Source organism: Salvelinus namaycush, chromosome 40 (genome assembly GCF_016432855.1).
Source record: "Salvelinus namaycush isolate Seneca chromosome 40, SaNama_1.0, whole genome shotgun sequence".
Taxonomy (NCBI): Eukaryota; Metazoa; Chordata; class Actinopteri; order Salmoniformes; family Salmonidae; genus Salvelinus; species Salvelinus namaycush.
The window spans coordinates 3,848,541-3,859,213 of NC_052346.1; the positions used below are offsets into that span (position 1 = coordinate 3,848,541).

The 10,673-nt window shown below is 47.3% G+C and overlaps 1 protein-coding gene across 1 annotated transcript in view; it reads left to right on the forward strand.

The window, feature by feature from the left end:
• Positions 1-10,115, forward strand: part of LOC120033173 (neuropilin-2-like) — a 72,123-nt gene extending 62,008 nt beyond the window's left edge. The window contains exons 12-16 of the mRNA XM_038979455.1: positions 31-296; positions 781-877; positions 2,341-2,373; positions 7,460-7,519; positions 7,722-10,115. Of these exons, the coding sequence (XP_038835383.1) occupies positions 31-296; positions 781-877; positions 2,341-2,373; positions 7,460-7,519; positions 7,722-8,038 (773 nt within the window). The 3' untranslated portion in view covers positions 8,039-10,115. The remainder of the gene's footprint in view (positions 1-30; positions 297-780; positions 878-2,340; positions 2,374-7,459; positions 7,520-7,721) is intronic.
• Positions 10,116-10,673: the final 558 nt, after the last annotated feature.

Below are 10,673 nucleotides of genomic sequence, written 5' to 3' on the forward strand. Positions count from 1 at the left end.
ACCACTGCGTTGTCTCCCTTCCCCACACAGACCTGAATAGCTACCTGTACATCGAAGCCAACTCCAAGACGGAGCAGCAGCGAGCCAGGATCCTAAGCCCCATGGTGGGACTCGACACGGGGCCTCTCTGCCTGCTCTTCTCCTACCAGCTGTGGGGAGAGGCCCAGGGCACCCTGCGCATCCTTCTCCGCGATGCCCACCACGAGGAGACCCTTCTATGGGCACTCCGCGGCAACCAGGGACCCGTTTGGAAGGAGGGTCGCACCATCCTGCCCCGATCCCCCAAAGAGTTCCAGGTATTCGGGCGTCAGCATGCTCCCCTCTCCCTTCCATGAAAATAGTCTGTTGGAGTTAGCTGGAGAAACAAGTAGAAGTATATTACTAGTGGTTATGTGTTGCAGCGATTTTATGTTTAAGATATATCCCTGCATCTACATGTAGGTCATTTGTTTCTTCTTCCCCTAATCTTCCTCCTCCTCCTTCCCTTACTCTTCCTCCTCCTCCTCTTCCTTCCTTTACTCTTCCTCTTCATTCCCTTACTCTTCCTCCTCCTTCCCCTACGCTTCCTCTTCCTTCCCCTACGCTTCCTCTTCCTTCCCCTACGCTTCCTTCCCCTACACTTCCTCTTCCTTCCCCTACGCTTCCTCTTCCTTCCCCTACGCTTCCTCTTCCTTCCCCTACGCTTCCTCTTCCTTCCCCTACGCTTCCTTCCCCTACGCTTCCTCCTCCTCCTCCTTCCCCTCCTCATCCTCCTCCCCCTACTCTTCCTCCTCCTCTCAGGTGGTTATGGAAGGCTTCGTTGACCACGGAACCAAGGGCCATATCATGATCGACAACATCCACATGAATTCTGGTACACCTTTGGAGGAGTGCACACGTAAGTCTGCAGATCATACAAACACGTGTACACACACTCACTGACACGCATACAGACATGTGCATACACACACCTGACCCTCCAGCACCCCAGTTATTTTCCTCTGTCATCCCACCACCACACCACTCAACTTCTGTTCCCCCCTCTATCTCTCTCTCTCTCCATCAGCCCTTCATTCCTTCTCTACCTCCTCCTCCTCCTCCTCCTCTTCTACCCTGGGGTCCCCGACTTGTCACTCCAGTTGTGCTCTAAACACCCCACTACACACACACACACCCAAACACACACCCCACGTTCCCTCATCAGAATCTTGGGGACAGACTGACTGGTACTTCTGAAAGCCGTAGCGAGGAGATGAAAGGAGAGAGAATGAACGAAAGAGTGGAGTGTTATTCCTCTGCCAGAAAAAGAAAGGAAGAATGGAAAGTAGGCCATAAACGCCCCTTGGGCCCCCGCGATGCTAATCTATGTTTCATTAGATTTCTTCTTCTCTCGTATCTGTAAACAGAGCTTTCCAGAGCCGTCAAAGCAATAGATCCGGCACTGGTGTGTGCGCGTGTGTGTGTGTGTGTGTGTGTGCGTGCCTGTGTGTGCGCTGGGCTTTTAATCTAGCCAGAGCAGGGAGGTTTAGGAGTAGGTCTTAAACAGATCACAGACAGACTGTGGGTTCTGAGCCAGAAACCTGCCATCATCGAGTTTGACTTCATGGAGTTGGTGTGTGTGTGTGTGTGTGTGTGTGTGTGTGTGTGTGTGTGTGTGTGTGTGTGTGTGTGTGTGTGTGTGTGTGTGTGTGTGTGTGTGTGTGTGTGTGTGTGTGTGTGTGTGGGGAGGGGGGGGGGGGGTAGTGAGTGTGCATGTGTACGGTAGTGTGGTTGTTAGACGAAAGATGAAAACCCGTCCCCCCTCTGTCAACCGGTGTGGAAGTGCCTCCACTCCTCTCCCCCTCTACACATTTTCTCCTTCTTCCTCATTCCCAAGGCATGCTGGGAGTGTTCTTATCAACCAGCGCAGTCGAGTTTGTTCACAGCACATTGGTGTTACAGCCAAAAAAGGCCCCACTTCCCAAGTCGCCCCTCTCACAGGCCCCCAAGCTTTTTGTTGCCATTCCAAGTCAATCAGACTGAACGTTGTGTGTGCAGTCAGCCAGCCAGGCAGCAACCTTCCCAGCTCAACTGGACTCCACAACTTTGAATGACTCAAACTTCCCACAGTCGCCCTCCAAGTCTCCCAACTCACAATAACACACACTTTGACATTGCATTCTGCCCAAGAAGAGACATACCCACATGCTCTTTCATTGTATTTCTTTTGAGTTGAAGTATTAAGAAAGCTGTCAATAGGCAATAGAGTGATATCACTGCCCACAAAAATTGAATCCAAATTCTATTTGTTTTAATGTTTTTGGCTGACTTTCCTAGCTATTGTACAGGTTATAAACAGTCTTGTTTGTTTCTCTCTTTCAGAACCCTTCGTTGCCTTCCTTCCCGACATGACAGGTGAGTTTGCGCCTCTTTAGCCGGGTAATGATGTCACTTCCTGTGCAAATGTGTCCGCTTCCTGCTCGCTGCGCTGCACTGTATTAGCTTTGGCTAATGGGAGCTTTGCTTGATGGCACCCACGTGACAAGCCCAGTCCAATCAATAGAAATGGGTGTGCAAGAGCTGTGTTCGCCGCTTGATTAATGCTGCCTTGGTGACAAACGATTCCCAGAATCGTCATCAGCATCCAGACATCATCAAACGACATCAGAGCCCACTGAATCCAGCAGAATCCGGTTTATTGCAGAGAAATTCATACTATTGCGTTGACATCCATGGTTTTAAATGAACTGTCTGCCTCAATAGAAATATTGGGAGAGCTATAGGGGATTGATGTTATTACTTGATATAGTGTTTTTGGCTGCTGGTTCCAATAAGATAAGAGCTTGGGAATTTGGGTGTGTGATGTGTGCAATTTCTTCCTCCACCGTGACGCACGCACATAGATACACACACACACACAGACTCATGCACACCCCCACGCACACTCACACACACGCACAGACTCATGCACACCGCCACACCCCCACGCACACACACAAACACACACACTTCGTAGTGAAACGTAATTAAATAGAGTGACTCAGCTGCGACGCCGGTGTCTCTCTCATCCTCTCAGCTCTGTCTAATGAGCGTGTGTGCACAGTGCAGTGGCAGGTACACGCACCATTTCCCTCTGTAATTATGTGACATGGTCGAATACTCAGGGTGGCTTCAACTCTACACCGTACATGGAGTCTCTCAGCTATCTCTCGCTTTCTCTCTAACCTCTCGGCCCCTTAAACGTTTGTTCCTTTTTCTTAGCTTAGACCTAAGAGTGCTTGGAAACTGTTATCAGCGTGTGATTTCACAGACCTGTATGAATAGGAGAGCTTGCGTCTTGGAAGACGTTGTTAGGGCGATTTCGCAAAGAATGTAAGAGGGGTTCATAGGATTGAAGTAGAGGAGCTGTGTCTTGGGTTGAAGAGGAAAGAACTGGCCAAGAGAGCAACGAAAACAAAGACATGAACAGATCAGAGCAATGTGTTTTCCAAGGAAATCCATTTTGAACCTGCCAAACAAATTCCATCACTGTCGCCAAATTAAAGGGAGAACAATCCAGAACATTCCTATGTAGGCTCCATGGGGTCTTATGATTGGTCAGTGGAGCATTGGAACTTCCTGTACCAACAGGAAATAGTGGCTCATCATTGGGGAAAAAAGCATTTTACTTCGTCAGCGTAGTCACATAACATTGCATCAGTGATTTTTCAATTGAATTTACAAACAGTCAGCAACTTATAGTTTGTGTCTTGATCCAACCCAGGTTTCAATCATAAATCAACCCCAATGCTTGAAACCTCTTTGGTTTGATTTCTTTCAAACTGAATTTGTTTGTTGACAAGTTAATTAGTCTGTCCTGTGTGTGTGTGTGTGCGTGCGTGCGTTCTGTTACAGCTAATTACCACGCCCTTTGTTTCACACCAAGTTATTACATGAGAGCTTTATTCATTGGATCAATTCAATCCCACAGACTCATTGACAATCCGTAGCTATGCTCCACTGCTCTTAGTGTGAGAATCACCTCTCTCGCCATCGACTGCAACCCAAGCTTCAATCCTCAGATTTAAAAAAACCCTGACGCGTTTGATTTATTTCAGCCATTGTCTGTGATGAATAACTTTTTTCCCCGTTTGAGCCGGCATGCTTGTGCATGCCCATGTGCTCGTACGCCTGCTGTTCATGTGATGGAAAGCCACAGGGGAGAAAAATAAACACCAAAACAAAGCAGTCCATTGGATGTGCTTTGCTTGCACCCCCCACACCCCGAGCCAACATATTCCTTATCTCTCCACCAGGGGGAGGTGTTCCTGTCGGGAGTGACCCCACAGTAGACACGTTGGCGCTGCCACTGGTACCCACCCTCTGGTACTACCTCGTGGCCGCCGGGGGTGCCCTGATACTCCTGGCAGTGGCCATCTTGGTACGAGCGCTCTGTTGCCATCGACGAAGGCTGGCAGCGAAGAAGAGCCAGCTCTCTGTGGCCTACCACAGCCAGTCCCAGGTCTTTCAGTACTCCCAGTGCTCAGCCAGTAACCCGGTAACGGCCGCTCCAGGGACGGAGCCCGTGCTCACCGTGAGGCTAGACAACCACGGCCACCAAACATATGCCCTCTGCTGAAAGGAAGAGGTGGGCCTTACAGCTAAACCCCTCCCCTTTTGATGGCTCATGGATGATGCCACGGGGGACAAGGATTGGAGTGGTATTGACAGTGACATTTTCTGGGTCCTGCTTTCATCAGCGGTGGATGTTACTGTTCACAGACTAGCTCTTCGAACACTATTTCTATAACTTGAATGTGTCTACGGACTACGTGGAGATGAAGCGATCTATGTGATTGGCTTGTTTCAAACCCAACCTCCAGCCTTACAGGTCTATTGGTTCTGGTTCTGGTTCCTATCCCATGGGCTTCCTGGAATCACGCCAGCACGGAGACACTCAGTGTGGTCTAACCTCCCGGCCCGGTGTGGGTGTAGTGGTCCAGCCATGTAAAACATCCAGCGCTGTCAGACCACAAACAGACAAGCGAAAGATACTGTCTTACTGACAGCTCTGCTGGCAACACTCAGAGAGAAAGAGAAGAGGGAGAGCGGAGGGGGAATGTTACAGTCAGAGACAGCGGATGCTCTACAGGACCTACTTCGTTGTGAAGACAGTGTTTCAGGACAGGCTGCTGAGATGTCAGTGTTACTATTACTGAAGGAGATGTTAAATAGATACACTGTAACTATGTTTTGTTTTATTATGAGTGGGCCGGGTTATTGGGTATTACCAGTGTAAGACAAAAAAAAGCATGTTTGAATATGACGTTTTTATGTGTCACTCTTATTGACCTGAGGAATCGATCTCATTCGCGCAGCTCAAGAATAACATTTTAGTCGTCCCACACCGGAAACCCTGCATCAAGCTTTTGATTGAATATGACCCCTCAGTCAGTCCCTCTCTTTATAATATCATCATCATCGCCATCATCAGTGATTAATGTTCATTCCCACATTGTTTGTGTTCTATCTTGGAAAGTCCTCAATGGCGTCACCCATGTGACAACATGTGGCTGGTAAGCCCCACATCCAACTCTATGCAATACTCTCAAACAGCCGGAAGCCATTTTTCTGTCTTCTGTTGCGTGTGCTCTTAGTTGAGAATGCTCCAAAACATAGAAATCAAAGACAAACTACAAACAATGCTTCCCTATCACTTAAGATGGATGCTGGCAGGTCATCCCTCATTAGAAAGTTGAGGGTATAAACAAAATGGCAAGGAATGTAATGGTATAACAACTGGTGGCCAAGATAATTGGAAATATGTTTCAAATGGGACCAGGCCCAATTATGATAATAGCTAGCGCATATTTAAGTTGGTTTGTTAGTGGTTATGTAGAGCTCTGAGAATCAGATGGCCCTTAAAGGGGAAGTTCACCCAAATTACAAAACGGTGGCCATGTAAATAAAGCCTAAGCATGGATTCTATAGACTGCTTTCAGGGGAAGAAAAACAATATTTAATTTTGCGTGAACTATCCCTTTAATGATAAACAGTTATCTATCTCACCATTATTGTACATCCAGAGGTAGTTTAGTTTCTGCCCATTTAACCACCAAATATGTCAGAGGTGCTTTCTGATCTCAAAAGCAGTCTATGAGATGAGTCCACGTCCCATAGTTGTGTAGATCCACCTATATGCCTCAACCCCGAAAGAGTGGAAAAGATAAACAACTAAATCAGTAAATGATGGTGCTTCCATTTACAACCGGTGGCCTGGGATGTGAACTTATCTCAACATAAGACCAATTCCCAGGTCTGAAAGCATCTGACAAACTTTGAGTTTGTAATGAACTGTCCCTTTAAGTAGGACAACCAAATGTATTTGGGTTAGAGTGATGCCTCCATAGTATTAAATAAAACATTTCTATGGAAGCCACTATGTTATCTGGGGGGTTTGATAAGGGCTATACGGGCCACATTGAGTGGGGTGAATGTGTGTGGTGATCAGGCTTTTTAGTTTTCTCAGAGCAAAGAGAAGTTTTTTGGCACCCTCTCACAATGTGCTTTTAAATCAACTGGGGGTTGGGCACCCCCACTCTGTCCATCTCACCGTAGGTCCTCTCCAAGCTCTTAATATCTCTAATCAGGTAATGGAGCGATAACATTTATTTAGGCTGTAGTAAGCACTTTTCTCTTTTCCCCGTCTCCTGCACACACAGACACAATCTCTCACGCATACACACCCACATACACTCTCTCTCACACAGGCGCACATACACCCCTCCCCCGGCACACACACACCAGCAGCCAACAGCCATTGGAGACCATATTAATGATTCTCGTTGAGGGCTCCAGTTAAGGTGTTCTTGCCAAGCAATTACTCCCACCTCTGTCCATATGCCAAGTGTTGCACACACACTTCTCAAGATGACAATAAACCTGAAGTGAAAGTGCCGTTTTCAAAAAACAGCGCCGGGGTGAATTTTGGGGGGGGGGGGGGGGGGGGGTTGAGCGGAGGGCGAGGCTTGAGCACTTCTAAGCACCACTCTCAGTGTTGATACCCATTGGTATCTCATGATGATCACACCACATCGTAACGCAGTGGGTGGAAGCCAGGAGGGCACTGTGTTTGATTATATCTTCATCTGTTTAGAGCTCAGTGCATAATCTATTTGTAGGATGAGGATGATGATGATGGTTGTAAAATTGTTTGCTGATACTTTACTTGGGCTTTGCACCTCTTTGTGAGCAATGTGAAACGTGTGTTTTGAAATAGTTAAATGAATGTGAATATGGTCTGTGGTAATAAAGTGATATTTTTCTACATTGTGGTATGTGTCTGTACGTCATTGGGCTATAGCAGTCGCAACACATATTATAGTCATTAATTAGTAATTACAGTGAAGGAAGATTGACATAGACAGCTTACATTATTGCACGAAACCAAAATGTACTGTATGGATACTTGGCATTGTGCATACGCTGTACAATCGTTCTGTTGTATCTTCTTCTCTCATAGATAAGAGACCAGAGTTTGGAGACAGCAGACTTTTTAATGGCAGGAACCAGTTTGATGGAGGTAAGTGTTTCCATCAACTACAATGTATTTTATGTGTCCATTACGGCAAAATGTTTTTCCAAATGTGAAAAAATGCCTAGCTTCTAATAAGCATCTCTCTTTTTCTCCCCTCTCCTCCTCTCTCTCTCGCTCCCTCTCCCCTCCTCTCTCTCATCTCTCTTCTCTCTCCTCCATCTCGCTCTCTCTTTCTCCTCTCGTCCAGGCTGGGCGTTCCCCAAGGAGTTGAGTACGGCGGCCCCGTCCTCCGAGCAACCGGAGACGCTCGTCTCCTCCTCGGCAGAGAAGGACAACTCGTGGCTGTACACGCTGGACCCCATCCTGGTCACCATCATCGTTATGAGCTCCCTGGGCGTGCTGCTGGGCGCTGTGTGCGCCGGCCTGCTGCTCTACTGCACGTGCTCCTACAGTGGCCTGTCATCGCGTAGTTCTACCACGCTGGAGAACTACAACTTTGAGCTGTACGACGGCCTCAAGCACAAGGTGAAGCTCAACCAGCAGCGCTGCTGCACCGAGGCATGAGGAGAAAGAGTAGAGAGAGGAGAGGGGTAGAGGAAAGGAGAGAGGCGGCCATTTTGAGGAGATTATCTCCTCTTTTGTTTTCTCTGCTTAGCTTGGACTGTGAATTTCCTTTCTGAGCTGAAGGACTACACCTGCCAGATGGAAGGACATTTTGGGGAAAAGCCACTTTTTAGACTGATCTTGAGACCCCTCCCCCTGCTTCAATCAAAGTGGTGCAGTCCAGGGTGGGGTTTTCTGGACCAGAGCCAATGAGGGAAGGATTGGGTATTTCCCAGAGTGGTCCCTATTGCGTACTGTTCCATTGACAGGGGAGTTCAAATATCAACACATATCAATGGGCAAATACCTACTATCCCCCCCCCAAAATTCAGAACTCCATATAAATACATCATAGTTTTCTAGGTCTAGTTTTTAAACTGGAAAGATGTGAGGCTAAACTCCTTGACACTGAAAAACGCCTTAGACAGGTGCTTAGATAGTGTTTCTCTATCACCTGGACACAGTGGCTTAGACACGTGGACACAGTGGCCTAGAACCTAGTGAAGTGAATTCTTTATGAAGCGGTGTTTTTGTTGAGTTAGACTCTTGCGTCTCTGTAACACATCAGCCTCAGTTCTCCACCCCCTTTTCTGACAGGTCTGTGGTATTTTTAGACGAATCACCGTCTTTGGTGTGTGTCTTTTTGTTATTTGTTCAAGCCTTCTCTGTTTTATTTCTTGTTTTGGCCCGTTGCCAGCCTGTAAATGCTGATAAAGAAAGGAGGAGGGAGGAGGGGTTCTAATCATGTTCTCTTCTAAACGTGTTCTGTTGAAGATCGAAAGCAAGGGAGTTTATTGTTAGATTTCGTCTCAGGCTGCTGTTGCCGGTGGGTTGTATCGAAAAGAAGGTTGACGGCCGTGTTTACAGTAAACTGTGGCTGGGTGAAGTAAAAACGTCCAAGGTGAACGATGGTTTTGGTCAGCGCCGCGCGTGGATTGCTGGGAAATCCAGGCAGAGACTGAATAGCCGTCTGCAATTGAGAACTGATAAAGAGAGAAGAAAAAAATGAATCAATGGATCACTAAATCCTAAATCAACCTCTCCGGGGACAATGTACTCTGAACGAATCAACAATAAAACCCAAAGTGGGACACAATAAAAAATAAATATATATATATATTCTAGACCATTGCTTGACAGTGGACACACATCTGAGCTTGAAGTCAGCGATTGGTAGAGGAAACACCAATGGAAGGACACCATTTCCTCAGAGTGGACCGATGTGGTCTTGGTGTCATGTTTCGTGCTCTCCTCGTTTGACGTTTGTTGCTCTTATTTTCCCACACTTTGACTCCATTTTGCGTTGTCACGGCGAGGCTGGCGTTTTAACAGGAAACAGGTTCATGGGGAGAGATAAATGAGGGGGATTTAAACACACATCTGCTCCCTCTGGACTATCTAGCCTTGTGAAGGAGGAGAGGGAAAGAGAACAGTAGATATTTCCACTGTACCTCGGACTTCTCACTTTCACACACGCTGATCACACACACACACATGCATACACAGCGTGCACATGCTAGCACACACACACACACCGAAGAAATAGTATCCTGGTCATTCTGATGCGATGCTGGGCATGTATAGGTCTGTGTGCGTCTGGAGGCACTGGTGTGGAACCAGGCTAGTGCTGATCAAGAGGCCAGGTTGTTGGGGAGGGGTTGCTGAGCCATGAGGTGGAGCCTATCCCCTTCTCCCTTCCGCCCTCCACCCCAACAACCCACATTCCCTCTCCTATCCCAGAGGCTCTCATCACTGGGCCCCACTGACTCTCTTCCAGGTGCCTTGGAGCTTCTGTGGTTCAGCTTGCCTTTGTAGCCCGTATCAGATTACAGATACAGAACAGTAGCCCAATCTGTCTGGGCAGGAGGGGCTAAAACACACCTCCCTGGGCAAGTGAGGGGCTAAACCTCACAAGGACCACCCTGACTCTGGTCAGACCTAATTGTTGCTTGGGGGCTTTGTACAGAAATGTTCTTTTTATGATTGTTATTAATATTGTTATTCTGATTATTTAATAAAGGATTTATACCATACAGTGGGTTTTGGTGGTCATCGCTGGATGTGCTCATTTGTCTTGCTTTGTGTGAGTTTCAGATGGGTTGTTAGTATGAGGATACTGAGGTAACCTCGGCTTATACACGCACACACAGTACATTGTATTGTCTATAGCCATGTACACACTTAAACACCTGTAACAAACAGCCTCACAGGCACATTTCTATTCACACACTGTACACTGTTTGTATTCACAAACTCTCTGTATAGGTCACACACACAGGCTTTCAAACACAAACATGAACACCGACATGCATACACACAGTGTCAGCCAGCCATAGTTCTCCTCTCATCTCTCCATGGCCTCCCATTAGCCCAGACCTCTAGTCGCCCTTGTTTAGGAGCTCCAACATTACAGCTTTGAAGTGCCCAGCGTCTCTCTCACACACACACACACACACACACATATATGATTACTCTGCTTCCTCCATTTACATGGCTCCCCATCTCCTACACGTGGTTTTGTTTGGCCATGTCAGCCCTCAAACCTAAACACTAACACAACCGGAAAGTATGGCGTGTAACATATCCGTGACTGCAA